At 36.9% G+C, this 21,184-nt stretch overlaps 1 protein-coding gene across 1 annotated transcript; it reads right to left on the bottom strand.

Moving 5' to 3' along the window:
* Positions 1-16,554: 16,554 nt before the first annotated feature.
* On the bottom strand, positions 16,555-17,106 carry LOC107848930. Its single transcript, XM_016693641.2, has one exon. The coding sequence runs from the start codon at positions 17,104-17,106 to the stop codon at positions 16,555-16,557; it is 552 nt and encodes a 183-aa protein (XP_016549127.2).
* Positions 17,107-21,184: the final 4,078 nt, after the last annotated feature.

Consider the following 21,184-nt stretch of genomic DNA (forward strand, 5'->3'; position numbering starts at 1 on the left):
GAAATAAGAGAGCTAGAACGGGTAGTTTTGATTTCAATCAGCCAAAGTCAGAAAGTGGTAACCGTCCTCAGTTTCATCAGAGGACTACAACCCCAGCACACTCTTTATCCAGTTTCCCAGTACCTAAATTCAAAAATGACCATAGGGATAGGGCACCAGGATCTAAGTCCCAGGTCAGTGTTAGCAATTCTCGTACCAATTCTTTATGTCAGAAGTATGGGATACACCATCAGGGTGAGTGTAGAGTGGGTAGTGATGTGATCTTTGGGTGTGGCAATCCAGGCCAATGGATTTGGGAGTTTCAGGTAGTTTCTCAGAAGGGTACTGATGTGCGCTAATAGGGCCAGTCCCATCAGTTATCAGTTTCATTCGGTCGTCAGTTACTGGTACGTTGCAGGTTTTTCACTTATATGTTTATGCTTTACCAGACCCCAGAGCTTCTCTTTATTTTATAACTCCATATATAACCATCAACTTTGGAGTCAGTCCCAAAATTCTAGTAGACCCCTTTTCAGTGTCCACCCCAATAGTTATTTCCATTATAGCTAGACAGGTATACAGGAACTGTTCGATCACAATATCTCAGAAAGTTACCTTAGTTAATCTCATAGAGTTAGAGATGATGGATTATGATGTCATTCTTAGGATGGATTTGCTCCACTCATGCTATGCTTCAGTTGACTATAGAAATAGAATAGTTCATTTTCAGTTCCCAAATGAACCAGTCCTTGAATGGAGGGGTAGTACTACATCTCTTGGGGGTCAATTGATCTCATACCTTAGATCCAAAAAGATGATATCAAAGGGTTGTATTTACCATCTTGTTCAAGTAAAAGACTCTAACTCAGAAACTTCAACTCTAGAATCAGTTCCAGTAGTAAATGAATTCTCAAATGTATTTTCTGAAGATATCCCCGGAGTTCCTCCCGAAAGGGAAATCAACTTTGGAATAGACCTTCTCCCAAATGCTCAGCCTATGTAACGCCCCAAATCTAGTATCCAAAATGCTACACGGTGCTCATGACCTCGAAGGACCACAAGCTAACCCATGACTGATATCTATACCCAAATACTGCATAATATACTGTATAAATGCAGAAATAAAGGCTGTAAGGTTGTAAGTTTCAAAACTGAGACATAATATCTATTAAAATATAACATCTGGGTGGGGTATGAAATACCCAAAATAACTAAAATGACTGTCTGGACATGCTAGTCTAAAACGCCTGTAGCTGTCTGAATAAGGAGTGATAGGATATGTCCCTAACTAACTCCATCTACTGAAAGCTAAAACTGAATTAATGAAATAACTCATAATATCATCCTTGAATGATGAGGACTCACTGCTAAACCTGGCTTCTACTGATGCTCTGGAGCTCGTGCGAACCTATGGTATAAAAACACTATAGCACAAATGCATCAGTACTATTAAATGTATCAGTATTCATGTGAGGTAGGCTAAATACAAAGGGTTCACATGTATGCATACATGAATATGTAATAACTATAATTGAGATTATGCCGAAATGATTACTAAGCCTGAGTGCTGATAACATGAGATACTAATAGCTGTATAACTAAAATAACTAATACTGAGCGACTGCATCTGACAGTCTAGTTTTTGATGGATCTAGCTGAGTTCCATACTATTCTGAGTTGACTGTATCTGACAGTCCTGAATTTTGAAAAACTATCTGAGTTCTTTTACTAAAACTGTATCTGATAGTCCTAATCCGGTAACTGAAACTGTGGGAAGTATTTATCTAACGACCTACCCCAAATAATCGCAATATAGCTGAGTTGGGGTCCAATCTGTAACCCCAATTAGAAGGGTGTCAATACCGTACCACTGGTAAGGACAATCTGTGAGTAACCCTCATATAACAAGTAGCTCTAGTGAGAATGGTGGAAACCCTCATATAACAAGTTAAGCCACCTCATCTACCCTCATATAACAGGCTATGATGTCTCAACTATGCTGGTTACATAGTTCAGGAACACAAGGATTTCTTCTAAGAATCACACCCACATATAACAGGTGAGTTCCTATCCTTGGGTTCACTCGGTGCTAATTCCTACTCCTATCTGAATAGACATTAAATATAATTAACTGAACTGGACTACACTGATTTCATGGAGTTCTATTGACTGACGAATACTACTGAGCTTTCTGAATTTACTTAGATTTCCTGAGTCATATGACTGACTGAGTTCTATGGATCATGGTTTGACTAAGGATATCGTGAAACATGACATTGGCTCTAGGTACACAATTATATTTTTCGGGTACAAGTACCCCCAGGACTCGATAGTAGGAAACTGACAAAGCATGACTTTCTTGAATATATGGCCAACATCAACAATTTATACTATGACATGAAGAACATGGTTATCATAATATTGTATATAGCTTAGAATGCTTATGATCATGTATTAACTTCATCATTTTAATATCATAATTATATCATCACGCAATTGTATTACACAACAATCCTAGGAAATTATTTTAAACATAGGGGAAAATGTATATTCATAACTTGGATCACAGTTTTACTAGCAAGCATAATTTCTATTCTACTAGGCATTTTATCAACCACTTAGATTGCATGATTTAAGGCTTAGGCATGAGCATGAATTTAATACAACTTTACTTTGTAATTCCACCCAATTTCATGACTTCAGTCCATATATTAGCGTAATTTCATAAAGACATAATAAAGGTTCCATATTGTAATTCATACAACAACACATGAACATAATTCAGTTCATAGAATGAATATCATAATTCATAATTTAAAACTTGATTCTTATGCTTCATGGACGAAAGGAGTCCATGAATGAGCACTATGCATACCTTAGATGCAAGATTCTTGATGATTCATGGAGAAATTTGCTTGGAATTGGATCCCCAATTGAAAACCCTAATGTGTTCTTGAGAGGATCTTAAGGGAAATGGCTATATTTTGGTGTAAATCAGGCTTAATCCTGTGTTTTTGACTTATATAGGCATGGGAGAATTACCCCTTTGCCCTTAAAAATACGGATATTTAATGGTTAAATAACTGGGCTCCGGTGCTATGGGCGACGCGACGCGTTGAGGGTTTTGATGCTATACGCAATGAGGTGCACCATAAGCGTGTCGAGCCTCAGTTGTTTTGGCTATGGCAGTCTGCACAACTGGTGACCAATGTGATTGGCGATGCGGCATGCCAAGATCACGTTGGTCCACTATTTTGGACTTCCAAACTTGCTTAAAATGAGTTTCGAAAAATCCAACACTTGTCCGGGAACATCTATTGACCTTCCTAATCATGAATTAACAAGAATATAGACCACTAATGGATGTTAAGGTGGCGAAATGAATTTTCCAACTTTTGAAGGATAAAATTAAGCTAAGTATGGTACCTAGCTAGAATTTTCTAAGCCTGTGACCCCCTTGACAAGCTTAAAGGACTGAATTAAGCTTAAGTATTTTATGAGGTCTTACAATATCTCCCCCTTGAGAATATTCGTCCTTGAATGAGACTGACTAAGAGGGGAGAAATGATAGACTAAAACACATACTGAGCATGAATGACTGGAACATTATTTCATGACTGACATGACTGATTACTGAATATATCTTACTGAGCATGCATAACTGATGCATGTGTAATTGATTTTTGAATACATTACTAAGTGTTCTAATGAATTGGGTTTCTCACAATGAGAATGCACGTCTGATGCATGGCTATATAACTGAACTGATACATGAATGCATGACTAAATGTGTAGTGGTATTTAATGTCGAGTTTATAATGGAGTTCTGAGAATGAACTGAGTACCAAGATTGTAACTGAAGTCTGAACATGAAACTGAAAAGTTTAAGGAGAACTGTTACCTTGAGCTAGACCTGATTTGGCAGGGAAGAGGTGAGGATACTTGGCTCACATATCGGCTTCTGCTTGCAAAGTAGCTCCCTCAATGGACTGATTTTGCCAAAGAACTTTGACTAGAGAAACTTTTTTTTTCCTCAGTCTATGAGTCTGATAGTCTAAGATTTTGACTGAAATCTGTTCATAGGAGAGGCTGTTCTGAATGTCTATGCTCTGAATAGGGACTACAACTACCAGGTCACCTATACAATTCTTAGGAAATGAGACATGGAAAACTGGATGAACTGAGGCTATATCTGAAGGCAACTCGAGCTCATAAGCTACCTTGCTGAAACAACTAAGTATCTTAAAGGGACTGACATATCGAGGATTGGGCTTTCCTTTCTTGCTAAATATCATCACTCCCTTCATGGGAGAGATCTTTAGATAGACATAATCACCGATCTCCAACTCAAGATCCTTTCTGCGTATATCTGCATAAGACTTCTATCAGCTCTGAGCAGGTCAGAGTCTTTAGCTGAACAACTGGACTTTCTCTAAGGAATCGAATACTAAGTCAGGCCCTATAATTGAAGCCTCACTAACTTTGAACCAACCAACTCGAGATCTGCATCTTCTACCATAAAGAGCTTCGAATGGAGACATCTTAATACTGGAATGATAGCTATTGTTGTATGCAAACTCAATCAAAGGCAAGTGGTCATTCCAAGTACCCTTGAAATAAATTGCACATGCCCTTAGCATATCTTCTAGAGTTCGAATAGTCCTTTCTACTTGACTATCTGTTTGAGGATGAAAGGTTGTACTTAGATGAACATGGGTACCAAGACCCTTTTGGAACTCTTTCCAAAAATAAGAGGTGAACTGGGTACCTCTGTCTAAGATAATGGATAATGGAACACCATAAAATCTAACCAACTCTCTAATATAGAGTTTGGCATATTCCTCTGTTGAATAAGAGGTATGGAGTGGAAGGAAATGAGCTGAGTTGGTCATTTTATCTACAAAGACGCAAACTAAATCATGCTGATGATGAGTACGAGGCAAATCCGTCACAAAGTCCATGTTCACTTCTTCCCACTTCCAAGTAGGAATACTAAACTCCTGCATTAACCCACTAGGCTTCTGATGCTCTATCTTTACCTGCTGACATATAGAGCACTTAGCCACAAACTCTGCAATATCTTTCTTCATCCCACTCTACCAATAGATTTCCCATAAGTCGCGGTACATCTTTGTGGACCCTAGATAAATAGAGTAGCTCACACCATGCATTTCTTCAAGGATTCGCTGCCTTAAGTCATCTACACCTGGAACACATAGACGACCCTGACAACGTAGAACACCATCTCCCCCTTGGAAGAAAACCTCTACCTTCTGATCCTTGACTGATTCTTTCAACTTGACTAGACTGGGATTCCTATCTTGTTTTTCTTTTACCTTGGAAACTAGAGATGATTCTGAACTACTCCAAACCCATATGTCACCCTCCTCTGTACCAACTAGGCAAATGCCTAGTCTGGCAAGCTGATGGACCTCCTGAGCTAAATTCTTCCTACTGTCCTCAACATGAGCAACACTAGCTTTAGACATTCTACTGAGAGCATCGGCCACTACATTGACCTGGCCCGGATGATAAAGAACGCTCATGTCATAATCTTTCAAGAGCTCTAACTACCTTCTCTAATGAAGATTGAGATCTTCCTGAGAAAAGACATACTGAAGGCTCTTATGATCTGTGAATATGTCTACATGAACTTCGTATAGATAAATCCTCCAAATCTTCAAGGCAAACACTATGGCTGCTAACTTAAGATCATATGTAGGATAATTCTTTTCATGGGGTTTAAGCTATCTGGAGGCATAGGCTATCACCTTACCATGCAGTATGAGGACACAACCCAAACCTACTCTGGATGCATCACAATACACTACAAACCCATCTGAACCATCTACAAGAGCTAAGACTGGAGCTGAGGTGAGTTAAGTTTTTAATTCTTGAAAACTCTTCTCACAAAGATCTGACCATTGAAACTTAACTTTCTTCTAAGTCAGTCTGGACATAAGGGATGCAATAGAACAAAATCCCTCAACAAAATGTCTATAATAGACAGCCAAACCCAAAAACCTCCTGATGTCTAATGGAGTTATAGGTCTAGGCCAGTTTCTTACCGCTTTAGTCTTTTAAGGATCTACACTAATTCCATCACTGACAATGATATGACCAAGGAATGCTACTGACCTTAGTCAAATCTCGCACTTACTAAATTTATTGAATAACTAATGATCTCTAAGAGTCTGAAGTACGACACTGAGGTGGTCTACATGATCATGTCACTGCGGGAATGGACCAGAATATCATTTATAAAAACTATGATGAATAGGTCCATATGCTATTTGAACACCCGGTTCATCAAGTCCATGAAAGTGGCTGGGGAATTAGTAATACCGAAAGACATGACTAGAAATTCAAAGTTACCATACAGAGTATGAAAAGTTGTATTCGAAATGTCATATTCTCTGACTTTGAGCTGATAATAGCCGGATCTGAGGTCTATCTAGAGAAATAGCTGCCACCCTAAAGTTGATCAAATAAATCATCAATTCTAGGAAGAGGATACTTGTTCTTGATCATGACTTTATTGAGATGACGGTAATCAATGCACATTCTGAGAGAACCATCTTTCTTGTGCACGAGTTATACTGGTGTACCCATAGGGATACACTGGGTCTGATGAATCCCTTATCGAAGAGATCCTTCAAGTCCTCTTTTAATTCCTTGAGTTCAGTTGGTGCCATTCTGTATGGTGGAATAGATATAGGCTGAGTATCTGGAAGAAGATCAATACCGAAGTCTATTTCCCTTTCGGGAGAAATTCTTAGAAGATCTTCGAGAAAGACATCTGAATATTCATTCACGATTGGTACTGATGCAAGACCGGGAGTTTCAAAGCTAGAGTCTTTAACATGAACAAGATGATAGAAACATTCTTTAGATATCATTTTCCTTTCCCAAAGGTAGGAAATAAGCTGACCTCTGAAAGTTGAAGTATTACCCCTCTATTCTAGGATAGGTTCATTCAAAAACTAGAACTAGACTATTCTATTTCTGAAGTTGACTATGGCATAGCAGGAATGAAGCCAATCCATGCTGAGAATGACATCAAAATCAGTCATCTCTAGTTCAACTAAGTCTACTGAAGTGACTTTCTAAAATATCATTATCAGGCAGTTCCTGTATACCTGCCAGACTATGATGGTTTTACCACTGGGGTAGAGATTAAAAAGGGTTCTACTAGAATTTCAGGACTGATTCTGAAATCAACTGCTATATAGGGAGTAACAAAAGACAAGAAAGCACCTAGATCTTGCAAATGTTAAATATACACATGAAAGATCTTTAATGTACCAGTAATCACATCAAGAGAAGTTTCATGATCTTGCTGGGACTGAAGATCATAAATTCGATTTAGGCGCTGCCTACTAGTAGCACTGGAGGTGGCACCCTACTAGTTTGGTTGATCGGACTGAGCTAAGGAACAGTTCTACTAGCCCTGAGGACCTGGCTAAGGACAATCTCTGAATCGGTGGCCTGGCTTGCCACATCTGAAACAAATACCACTGCCAGCTCTGCAAATTCCCTGATGGTGCTTGCCACAAGTTTGGCAAAGAGGATAGGCGCGGGCACTGCTAACACTACCCTGAGACTAAAAGCCTAGCGCTTTATCTCTGTTACCATCTCTGAATCTAGGAGCTGGAGCACTAGATAAAGAAGGAGCTGGAACTGATGAGTTAAAGTGAAACTGAGAATGGTTTCCTCCTTCTAATTTTGGTTGAGCAAAGTTAAAATTACATGTCTTTGCTTTCTTATTCTGCTTCTCTCTCATCTTAATCTTTTGCTCTTCTATATTTTGGGCATGAGTCATAAGCCTGGCTAAAGTCATGTCACTATTCAATATTGTAGACCTACACTCATTGACCATACTATCATTCAGCCCTAAAACAAACTTACTCATCTTGGCCCTGTTGTCTGCAACCACATGAGGGGCATATCTAGATAATTGAGTAAACTTAAGAGAATACTCCTTCACCATCATGTTACCCTACCTGAGGTTGATAAACTCTAACACCTTAGCCTCTCTCAACTTTTAGGGAAAGAATCTATCTAAGAATACAGTGAAAAACTCCCACCACTCAATATGCCCTGCATCATCTGGCCTTTCTAACTTCTACTGTTTAAACTAAGTATGATCAGCGCCCTGCAACTGGTATGCAACTAGCTCAGTTCTCTCATTAGAAGTAACCTCCATGATGCCTATAATCTTATAGACCTAATCGATGAATTCCTGAGGGTCCTCATCTAACTTAGACCTAAGAAAGGATGGAGGATTCATTCGGGCAAAGTCTCGAATCTTGTCTACAATTAAACTGGCCATTGGATTAGCCGAAATAATAATTGGTCATTTATTCTGAGTTGCAACTGACTGAGCAAGAGTAATGAATATAGCTCTAAACTCTGCATGAGAAACATGTTCGCCCAAAAGATCTTCAGGCTGAGGGGCTGACTAATTCCCTTTTTTTCTTTTGGGAGGCATGTTCTATAGAAAAAAGAGAGAAATAGATTAGATTGAGAGATTAACTTGAGATTATTCTCACTGGCACGACATGAATACAAAAATAAGGGAAACTATTCCTAAAACATCTCATAGCCTCCTGTACAAAAATATGGTGCGCAATACACCCATGTACAAAACTCTACTAGATGCGGCTTTCAGACTTCCTAGGACACTATTGAACCTTAGGATTTGATATTAAGTTTGTAATGCCCTGAATCTGGTACCCGAAATGCTACACGATGATCATGACCCTAAAGGACCACAAGCTAACCCATGACTGATATCTGTAACTAAACACTGTATAATATACTGTGTAAATGCAAAAATAAAGGTTGTAAGGCCGCAAGGTTCAAAACTGAGACATAATATTTGTTAAAATATAACATCTGGGTGGGGTATGAAATACCAAAAACAACTAAAATAACTATCTGAACATGCTAGTCTGAAAAGCCTCTAACTGTCTGAATAAGGAGTTGATGGGACATATCCCCAACTAACTTCATCTACTGAAAGCTAAAACTGAATTAATGAAATAACTCATAATATCATCCTCGAATGATGAGGACTCACTGCTAAACCTGGTTGCTACTGATGCTCTGGAGCTCGTGCTTCTGAAACTATGCTATAAAAATACCATAGCGCAAATGCATCAGTACGATTGAATGTACTAGTATGCATGTGAGGTAGGATAAATGCAAAGGGTTCACATGCATGAACTATACTAATTGGATGATAACATAAACGTGAGAATGCATTCATGAATATGTAATAACTGTAACTGAGATCGTGATAACATGATTACTGAGCCTGAGTGCTGATAACATGAGATACTAATAGCTGTATAACTGAAATAACTAATACTAAGCGACTGTATCTGACAATCTAGTTTTTGATAGAACTAGCTAAGTTCTGTACTGTTCTGAGTTGACTATATCTGACAGTCCTGAATTCTAAAAAACTATCTGAGTTCTTTTACTAAAATTGTATGGCTATATTTGAATATCCTGATCATGTAACTGAAATTATGGGAGGTAGTTATCTAAGCGAAAGGCCCCAAATAATCACAATATAGCTGAGTTGGGGTCCAATCTGTAACCCCAATTGTTATTATTTAATCCTCCATGTTTTAATATTGTTATTTATTAAACAAGATCATGATTTAACTCTATTATGTAGGATTCATGCTATTTCTATATGTTTTATGATGTTCCTATGATTGTTTTAAACCATGAACTACATGTGTTTGATAAAATGCCTACAAAAGTGATTGATTTAATAAAAGCCTTCATGTTCTAATCTCCAAGTTTTAGTGTCATTTTACTGTTATTGTTTTTGAGTCCTGGGGGCATTGAATACCCAAAAACTATAGCTGTTTATTTAGTCTTGTCTCAGTACATTATAGAATAGTCTTCAGATTATACTATAAGCATTATCAGAAGAGTCAAATATTAGTCATTAAACTTAGAACGGTCTAGTATCTTAGTGTGTTTCAGTTAGGAGTAGGATTCAGCACCGAGCGAGTGCAGGGATGGTGGCTTTCCCATCAGATAGATAGAGTAATTAGTAAAAGTCTCTACACTCCAAAACTATGTAGCCAGTGTAGGATATGAGTAGTCACACATCAGACTAGGCTTGACTATCTCACAGGGGTCACCCATCAGTCCAGGCTTGACCCCCTTAGTCCTTTCAATGTTATATCAGTTTAGTAGATTTACACAACCATTGTTAGTACCCATGGCACGGTATTAACACCCTTCCAACTGGGATTACAGGTTGGACCCCGATTAGACCAAATTAAGGAATGTCGGTTAGATGATACCTCACACAGTCTCAGATACAGTCTCAAATATCATCTCAGATATAGTCTCTATTACGGTCTCAGTTTAGCTACACTATCTTAGAGTTGTTTGGCCAAAGCATAAAGATATTAGTATTTTGTCAGTATTTCAGTTTACAGATTTTACTCAGTTTATGTTATATGCTTGGTCGTGCATCCCTAGTGTTCACAGATTTTCATGTATCTTCAGTATTTATAGACTGTCATGCATACTCAGTATTTACAGTTTTGTCTATATTTTCAGTACCTACAGATTTCATGTTCTCTACTCAGTACTCTATGTTTTACATGTATAATCAGTTAGCTATTATTATTATTCCTATTCATAAAACCATGCATATCAGTCTACCTCATTTAGCGTACCAGTACATTCAAAGTACTGATCAAATACCTTTCTTTTGCGCTATGATGTATCATATCATAGGTGCTGACGCTCAGTTCCTAGATCACACTTAGTCCCTAAGATCATCAGCAGTACAGTAGAAGTGGTGAGTCCTCATCATCTGAGGACAGATTTTATTACTTCATGTATTTATCTCAGTATTTAGTAGAGTTAGTTGGGGGCCTATCCCATTAACTCGCAGTATTAAGTTTAGAGGCTTTTCAGACACTACAGTTAGCTATTCAGATTATTCAGATTTTAATATTATGCCAGATTTATCATTCAGTAGTTGTTTCATTATTAAAACCTTAAGTCATTTCAGTCATTCTTCTGTAGTCATGACTATATTATTCAGTACTCACAGTAGGTACCAGCTCATGGGTTAGCTTGTAGTCCCTCGGGACCATAAGCACCGTGTAACAATTAAGGGGTAGTCTCGGGTTGTTACACCATCTTGCTAAGGTGGGCCTGCAGCTTGTCAGTGGTTCTAACCATTAGGTATCAGAGCTTGGGCTAGCACCTGAAAGGCAGCCCAAAACACTGTATGTGACACATTTTTATTCAAAGGATTTGCAGGCTGAGGTAGCTGGTTATCATTTTCGTGGGTGTTAGCTCAATGATGAGACATTTTATGTCACGTGAAATCACGAGTTAGAAGTATATAGAGACAATGAATGCATAATAGATCATGAAAGAAGAGATGATTTTCTAAAATGCTCCATAGCCTCTTGCTCATAGATGTGGCACTCTTTACACGATGATTAAGAATATATGTAACGTGGCTTGTCTAACTCCCTAGGACTCCATAAACCTTAGGCCCTGATACCAAGTTTGTAACGCCACAAAATTTGATCCCCGGGACGCCATACGGTGCTTCGAACTACAAGTAGTCTTGAGCTAACCCTGGCTGCCTTTTCTAAATCTGAACCTTAAAATAGGAGAAATATAAATGAAAAATCATAATATATGCGGAAAACTTTCTGAATCATCTAGGTATATCTGAATCATACTAATCTCAAAATCTGATAAAGAAAATACTGGAAATCTGAGTACTAAAATAAAAATCTGAATACTAAATCTAGTAGTCCGACAAACCTCTACTATCTGAATCTAGAGCGTCACTGGGACAGGCCCCAGCTGACTCAAACTGTTTGAAATAAAATGATAAACATCTACTAATAAACTAAAAGTTTGAACAACCAAGTCCTCGAACTATGAGGACTTACCAACTGCAGGAATATAGAAGAGATGCCCGAAGATCACTCACGCTGTTGAGATTGAGCACCTGAACCTACATTATGAGATAATGTAGCACATAGACATATATGTGGATCAGTACTTTGAGGATGTACTGACTATATGGGGGTGAATGAAATAAGCAAATAATATCATCACACTTTATAAAATCATGCATGCTAAATGTAAATGACTCACACAGGCTTGAGTAATCTAAAATCTGAAAATCATAATCATAATTGATTAGACATATAATGTAAACCTTGTGATCCATTACACTTAGTTATGAAGTCTATAAAATAGCTTATCTTAGGGCTTAAAATATTAAGACCATAACTTCAAAAACATATGTTTTTATCTTAAATCTTTAAATCAATTGACTGTTGAAGAGTGGGGGACATCTGTTGGGAGATTTTTCTAACCGACATACACCATGTGAGAATCCATAGAGTCTCACGTCTGGCCCCCATTAGGTATGAATGTTCTACCCTTGACATCGGAATAGAGCTTCTATCTTAGTGATCACAATCTGAGTCATCCATGTAGAAGTTGGAATAAATCTGAATCCTAAGTTGGCACATAGTTTTGGGGTATGAAACCGTAGTAACCTACCCAACTAGAAGCTAAATACTACTCCCATTCTTATTCTAAAACACTTAAGTAATTCACTTCAAAAATAGCACAAGGGTTTACAAGAAAATCAATTATGCTTTTCTTTCTTTTAATCTCAAGTTATCTCAACAAAGTGGATTCTTTATCTTAGCTTAGGACCAAAAGGTCAAATCTTTATCAAAATCTGTGAATAATCTTATCTGAGGGTGCTCATGACATAAATAATCTCAAAATAACAATCTTAAATTGGGGCTTAACAACCCATGCATCAATCTCATGTTAAAACATCTTAAAATTTATGCTTGATAATTTAAACACTCATAATTCATCATAAAATCTGGAAATTTCTGCATAATGCATAGAAATATGAATATAGTCATGTAATTCAACTTCTAAATCATGGGAAATCTCATAATCTTGCAAATAATGATAATGGGCATAAACCCTAACTTTAATTTCATGGGAAATCTTATAAATTGTAGTAAATTTGTAATTAAAATAAAGTTTTGGGCACAAGAATGAAAGAATTATCCTTGTTCAAACCACACATACCTTAATTTGATGATCTAGATGCTAGAACTTGAATCTTGGATCTTTATTGATGTTTTGGAGATGACTTCTTGGAGTTCTTGAATAAGGGATTCTCAGTCTTGTATTATCTTAGAAAATTGATGGAGGAAATTTTAGGTTTCTTAGAGAGAAAGTATGAGCCTTAGGATTTTGTTTGAGGGAGAATGATGAATAAAACATAAAGTTCTTTTAAATATGATTAATCTTTTGTTTTTGGACGGATTGGGGGTTGGAGATTTACCAAAATACCCCTTTTAAACTTTGTAACGCAACTGAAAAATGTATATTTTCCCGATTTGGGTGGCCACCGCGACGTATCACTATCGTTATGGCTCACTGGAAATCGACAAATGAAAACTGGGCAGACTTCGCTACGTGGAGATATCGCGGTGCTCCTTTGGAATGCCATTTTGGCACATGGCGCAATGCGCTATTATCACGCTGGACCTATGGAAATTGACAAAAGGGAAATTGACCATCTCCGCGATGTGTCAATATAACAGAGGGCCACTGAATTGGGACAATTGGAAATTTACACTGATCCGCGATGCGCTAAGGGTCCAAACAATGATGTTTTATGACTGAAACTTAAAATAGTCATAACTTCTTACTCAGTTATTGGATTTAGGAAAATCTTATATTGTTGGAAATCTTCTTCAATTTACCACATAATGGAAGGTCTAAATCTAAAGAATTCCACAATAAATAATAAATATTTACTTTGGAAGATCTCCCTTATCATTCTAGGGATGAATCTAAGCTAAGAAAAGTGCAGGGTGTTACAAAATACCATACAATTTTAAATCATTTTTCACACAATCTTATTCTCTCAATCTCTCTCGAATATTATAATTATCTAGTGGAAAATATTATGGTATTGAAAGAAAAGTTTTATGTATTGCTTTTGATAATGCATCTAACAACAAGACTTCTATTGACTTGTTAAAAGTTGAACTTTCTTCATTGTTACTTGAAATATTTCATGTTAAGTGTGCTTGTCAAATTTACATAAATTTCTGAATGTGTAAGTGTTATTACATTTTATCCCAACTATTTGGATACAACAACAACAACAACAAAAACAACAACCCAGTATATTCCCACACAGTGAGGTCTGGGGAGGGTGAAATGTATGCAGTCCATATCGCTACCTCCGAAGAAGTAGAGAGGTTGTTTCCGATAGACCCCTGGCTCAAGAGAGATAATAGTATAGCAAGGTCGTAATGCAACTCGAAATAGGATGTATAACACAACAGAAATAAGCGATAAGATAATAACAGTAAATATCAAGGAAATACAAAATAAGTAAAGTACAAGCAATACGAAATAAGAAATAGGAAAACAAATACTCTCCTAGTAGTAAACAATACACTCACAGGCCTAAGAGTACTACCACCCCCACACTCTCCTAACACCTAGCCACAACCCACATACTCACACTAGCCTTCAACCCTAATCCGCGACCTCCACACCTTCTTGTCTAGGGTCATTTCATTATTAAGCTGCAGTTGCTCTATGTCATGCCTAATAACCTCCCTCCAGTATTTCTTTGGCTTGCCTCTACCCCTCTTGAAGCCATCCAAAGCTAGTTTCTCACACCTCCGAATAGGGGCATCCGTGCACCTCCTCATCACATGCCCAAACTATCTCAACCTTCTTTCTCTCATCTTGTCCTCCACTGAAGCCACTCCCACCTTCTTTCGAATAATCTCATTCCTAACTCTATCCCCTATAGTAAGACCACACATCCAATGCAACATCCTCATTTCCGCCACCTTCAATAATTTGATATGGGAGTTCTTGATTGGCCAATATTCAGCTCCATACATCATGGCCAGATGGACTAGTACTTTGTAGAATTTGCCTTTAAGCTTAAGGGGAACCTTCCTACAATATAACACTCCCGGGGCGAGCCTCCACTTCATTCAATGTGCTCCAATAAGCTTAGAGACATCCTCCTCAATCTTTCCATCCTCCTGAATCAAAGACCCAAGATAATTAAAACTATCCTTCTTACAAATATCCTAAGAGTCCAACCTCACCACCACACCGTTCTCCTGAATCGAGTCACCAAACTTGCATTCTAAATACTCTGTCTTGGACCTACTCAACCTAAACTCCTTAGATTCCTGGGTTTGCCTCCAAACCTCCAATTTCTCATTCACCCCCTCCCCCCGCATCTCATCAATCAGCACTACATTATCCATAAATAACATACACCATGACACCTCACCTTGAATACTCCGTGTCAATACGTCCATCACCAACATAAAAAGGAAAGAGATGAGAGTCGTCCCTGGTGCAAACCTGTCTCTATCGAAAAATGCCCTACGTCTTCTCCCGCCATCCTCACTAGAGTCTTTCCTCAATCGTACATGTCCTTAATAGCTCTGATGTATGCCACCTACACTCCTATCACCTCCAAGCATCTCCAAAGAATCTCCCTACGGAATTTGTCATACGCCTTCTCCAGATCGATGAACACCATGTGCAAATCCTTTTTCCTTTCCTTATACTGCTCCACCAATCATCTCACCAGGAGAATTGCCTTTGTCATCGAGCGAACAGGCGTAAAACCAAACTGATTCTCTAAAATGGACATGACCCTTCTCAATCTCCACTCAACTACCCTCTCTCAAATCTTCATAGTGTGATTCAACAGCTTAATTCCCCTATAGTTATTACAACTCTGAATGTCACCCTTGTTTTTATACAAAGGAATCATCGTACTCCATATCCAAGCCTCAGGCATTCTCGTAGTCCTGAAAATGGCATTGAACAAATCAGTCAGCTAACTTAACCCTGCTCCACTAGCATACTTCTAAAAATCCATCGGGATCTCGTCGGGCCCTGTCACCCTACCCCTTCGTATTCTACGAATAGCCTCTGTGACCTCCTCAACCTTAAAACATCTACAGTAACTAAAATTGCGGCTCTCCTCCGAGTGCTCCAACTTCCCTAACACAATGCCTCTATCCCCTTCCTCGTTTAAAAGCCTATGAAAATACTCCTACCATCTCTTCTTAATGTGAACATCTTTCAACAACACTCTACTGTTCTTTCCCTTAATGCACTTCACTTGATCGAGGTCATAACCCTTCCTCTCCCTAGTCTTAGAAAGACTATACAACCTTTTTTCCTCGCCTTTCTCCCCTAATCCCCCATATAAACCCTCAAACGTTGTTGTCTTAGCCGCTGTAACTGCTAACTTAGCCTTTTTCCTTGCTACTTTGTAGACCTCCCTATTCACCTGCTTCTCTTCTTCATCCTTACTCTCAATCAACTAAATATATGCCTCCTTCTTGATCTTCACTTTCTTCTTAACTTCCTCATTCCACCACCAGTCCCCCTTATGTCATCCTGCCTGACCCCTCGAAACACCCAACACCTCTATAGCCTCCCCCTAATATAGCTGACCGCCTTATCCTACATAACATCCACATCCCCCTTACACTCCCATACCCTTATTCCCACCACCTCCTCCCCTATCTCCAGTGCACTAACAGGCATCAAGCCACCCCTCTTAATTCTAGGTTTACCCTTTTGAAACCTACTCTTCTTGTTCTTCATGATAATCAAGTCCATCACCAGAAGCCTGTGTTGAGTCGAAAGATGCTCACTCGAAATGACTTTACAATCCTTACACAAAGCCCTATCACCCTTTATAAGTAGTAGAAAGTCAATCTGAGTCTTGGCTGAAGCGCTTTGAAAAGTAATCAGGTGATCCTCCTTCTTTAGAAAGTTTGAATTGACAACCACCAATCCAAAGACCCTCGCAAAATCCCACAGAGCAACCCCCTCACCATTTCTTTCGCCGAAACCAAACCCTCTATGCACATCATCATAACCATCCAGAAAAATACCAATATGCCCATTGAAGTCCCCTACTATGACCATATTCTCTGAGCTAAGCATGCTTCTCACCACCTCAGCCAAAGCCTCCCAAAAGCTCTCTTTCACCTCCTCAACCAAGTCCATCCGCGGCACGTAAACACTACACACATGAAGTGTAAACCCCTCAATGACCAACTTAATCATCATCAGACCCCCTCAAACATGACCCTACTCCATCATCAACCCCCATGGTCACTACTTAATACCCGTAACAAAGGCCCCGTACGACCAGCAGACAAACCAACAAATAAACAAAGCAACAGTATAAAAATAGTAGGCGAATAACAGATATGCACACAAATACACTATCGACCTCTCAGCTAGAACCATACAATAATACCCACCACTAAGTGATCCAGGCATAACTATAGTCATAAGTACTGAAAGAAGAAAAATAATACAAAAAACAAACAATCCAGGAAACTAAATTGTACTGCGTACATAAAGAATAAGGAGTAACACAATAAAACCGTGAAATTAAATAGTAAGAAGTATCTAAAAATCAAAGGTTTAGATGTCACCGGGATGCTCTTACGTGCTGCTGATTTGATTGCCGGAAATGGGTTGCAAAAATATTCCCGTCGATGCATCACTGGAATAATGGCAGAGTGACCTCTATAACTTACTGAAAACTGTTTGTTGGGTTTTCTTTGTACCAACCTTTTTGGACTGACTTTCTGACCAAAGATGCCCTACTTATCCATCACTAGAAGTCGAGTCGAGCCGGTAAGAGCTCTAAGCTCGCCAACGATAAGAGTGTCTAAGAGAGGGAACAGAGGAGAAAGGAGAGAGAGGAGAGGTAGCGATAGGAATAGGGAGATTCGAGGAGATAGAGAGAAGAGAGGGAGAGAGATCCATTACCTATTGCCGGCGTAGCTATGATGTCGCCGGCGTCGACCGTTTGAGGTCAGTGAACGTTAGGTAAATTAAAAATATTTTTTTATAGAAAAAAGCCAAAGCTAGAGGTAGGATTGGTGTAAAGTTTGAAAAGATAAATTGAGTTTGAAGAAGATTGAAAAAGAAGAATTGAAGTTGAAGAAGAAAAGTAATACATTTAAAACTAACTAGATATTTATTTTAGGATATACCAGATTTTGTTTTATTATGCAAAGCAAATCACGCTCAATCAGTTACAAGATAGATTTTCTATATACCGAAAATCCACAATTACCCTCGACCAAATTTCAAATTTGAAGTATTATCCATCACCGGAGATTCAAATTTGAAAATTTTGCTGGAATTGACGCGAATGGGTCACTTTTGGTGGGCTATTGGTGACGCCGGTGGGGTGGTTTTTAGGGTAGGATGCTATGGGGTTTTTCAGTGGTGAGTGGATCGTTATTTAGTGGACTAGTAATGGTTCACCTGAACAATGAGCTCCGGCAATGGGGATGGTTTCTCCGTTCCCCTCCATTGTGAACAAAATGTATCACACATTAATAGCATAAGAATCACCCAATAATTAAAATAATAACCGTATCTACCATATGAATCACCATAATACCATATGTATCACCCATTAATATCATATGTATCACCCATTAAATCCATACAAACTATATTTATCGTATGAATCACCATAATACCCATATAATGATATCATATTTATTATTCATATGAATCACCATTAAGGAATAAACATGTATGAATAACTAGATAAATTTATATATGTATCAATTGATTTTAAAATAAAAAAATTAGAAGAGATTTTAGGAGAGGAAATTATCGAAAAAAATAGCTACATACGTTAATGAAGGAGAGAAAATTGGGAAGGGCGATGCTTTAATTGATTATAATTTGGGAGAGATTTTAAGGAAGGTAATCTTTGGAAAAAAAAAGAAATATCTTGCATGATATAATGGTGGAGTAAAAATATGATGTGGGGTTCCGTTGATATGTATAAAGAGTAAAGTTGAAAACCAAAATTTAATGTAAATTTTAAAAAGGTAAGGGATATTGAGTAATATTGTCTCTTAAGTTTGGGCTATTTGTAATTTATCCAATATATAATTTAATTGTACGAGATGGTCTTAATATTTTTTGAGTTTTATATTGAAAAGACTGGCTTGCTATTGGATTTATTCAAGGAAATAATAAAAAATGTAGAGTGAGAGAATTTAAAGCTAAATGTGAATAAAATAGACTTAGACCGATTCTTATAACTGAAGAATGTGATACTAGATGGAATGCTACTTATACTTATTTAAAAACTTGTCTTACTTAAAGAGTTCCTATTACAATGACTTTTAATCAATATTATGGTTCTTTTCCTGAGTGTATGCTACATGATTCTGATTGGGCTGCAATTGTTGATCTTGTTTAATTTTTGAATTTTTTAATATAGCTATGGTTGAATTTTCTAGTGCTTATTATCCTACTGTTTGTAATATTTTAGCTTATTTAGCCGACATTTCTTGTTTGCTTAAAGAATATAAGAATAGAGAAAATTACAAAGAAGCTATTACTGTTATGCTTGCTAAATTTAAAAAATATTTTTATCCGCTTTCTTCAATTTACTTGGTTGGTGCTATAATAAATTCATGTATGAAATATAATAATATGTCCGAATTTAGTTGTGTTATTTATAATGCTTTGGAGATACAGCCTGAAGAAGAACCTTCTTTGTTTATGGCTATGAGTGATGCAAACAGTTACATGGAAGCATTATATAACCACTATGCCGATTACTTGATGTAGCTTTATCACTCCAACTGTCGCTCCTCAAGCTCCCGAGGAGCCATCATCTTCTAAATGGTAGGCACATAGTGGTTGTCTTGATTATTTTTTTTTTAAATATTTAGGACAAGGTTGCGCCTTCAACATACAGAACACATTTTCGGGAAGAACTTAAGTATTATCTTCGACAGCCAATAGAGGAACGTAGAGAAAGGATCAACGCCTTGGATTAGTGGAAGAATAATGAAATACAATATCTTTTTCTTTCAAAATTAGCCAGAGATATATTAAATGTTCCAATGTCAACCATTGCATCGGAGAGTTCTTTTAGTCAAGGACGACAACAACTTTGAGAGAACCGACACTCATTGGGAAGCAATGCTAAGAATGTTCTAGTTTTCCTTAGAGATTGGATTAGAGCGGGACGAAGAAATAAAAGAATGGAGGAGGATCCAAAAGACGAAAAAAAATCTTGAAGAAATTATGACTTAAAGGGAGAACTCAGTACAGTCAAGTCCAATGTATGATTTTGCCCCTACTGATTTTGATTTTCCTATGATAGTTCCTGTTAATATTAACATACATGAGTTGGAAAATGATGAAAAATTTGTAGATTTCTCATTCATGTAAATTATAAGTTTTGGATCATTTTACAATCAATAAAATACAACATTCATTCACTTCTTACTCATTTTTTTTTAAAATTTAAATTGAATTTCTAGTTTGAATTAAATACTTTTAATATATTACTCTCAAACTTTACACTAAGTAATTAAAATAAACATATATACATATGATGAAAAAATAAAAATAATGTTAGCAAATATTACTTAGACAACTAGTATTGAAATATAAAAATAATATAAGTTTATCTTTTATGTGTTTTATGTAAAATTGTAAATTTTTGTATATATGTTCAAAACTTCAAGTATTATTGTATTAAGTAGTATATATTGTAATCTAGTATGTATATATGTGTATATTTTCTATTTCTATAAAACGTAATGTATATATCTTTCAACTTTCAAGCGGTATTTTAAGTAGTATATATTCTACATATATGTGTATATATTTTCTATAGTCTCTAAAGTAGTATATATTTAACGTATACATGTGTATATGTTTTCTAAAGTAGTATATATATAGTGTATATATGTTGTATGTATATTATTTTAAGTAATATTTTAAGTAGTATATATATTATATTGTATGCATATATGTGTATATATTTTCTATAGACTCTAAAGTCGTATATATTTAATGTATACATGTGTATATGTTTTCTAAAGTAGTATATATTTAGTGTATTTATGTAGTATGAATATTACTTCTAGTAGTATTTTAAGTAGTATATATATTATATTTTATATATAAATGTGTATATATTTTCTATAGACTAAAATAATATTATATTTAATGTATGCATATGTATATTTTTTCTAAAGTAGTATATATATATATATATATATATATATATATATATATA

The sequence above is a fragment of the Capsicum annuum genome, chromosome 12 (assembly GCF_002878395.1).
Source record: "Capsicum annuum cultivar UCD-10X-F1 chromosome 12, UCD10Xv1.1, whole genome shotgun sequence".
Classification (NCBI taxonomy): Eukaryota; Viridiplantae; Streptophyta; class Magnoliopsida; order Solanales; family Solanaceae; genus Capsicum; species Capsicum annuum.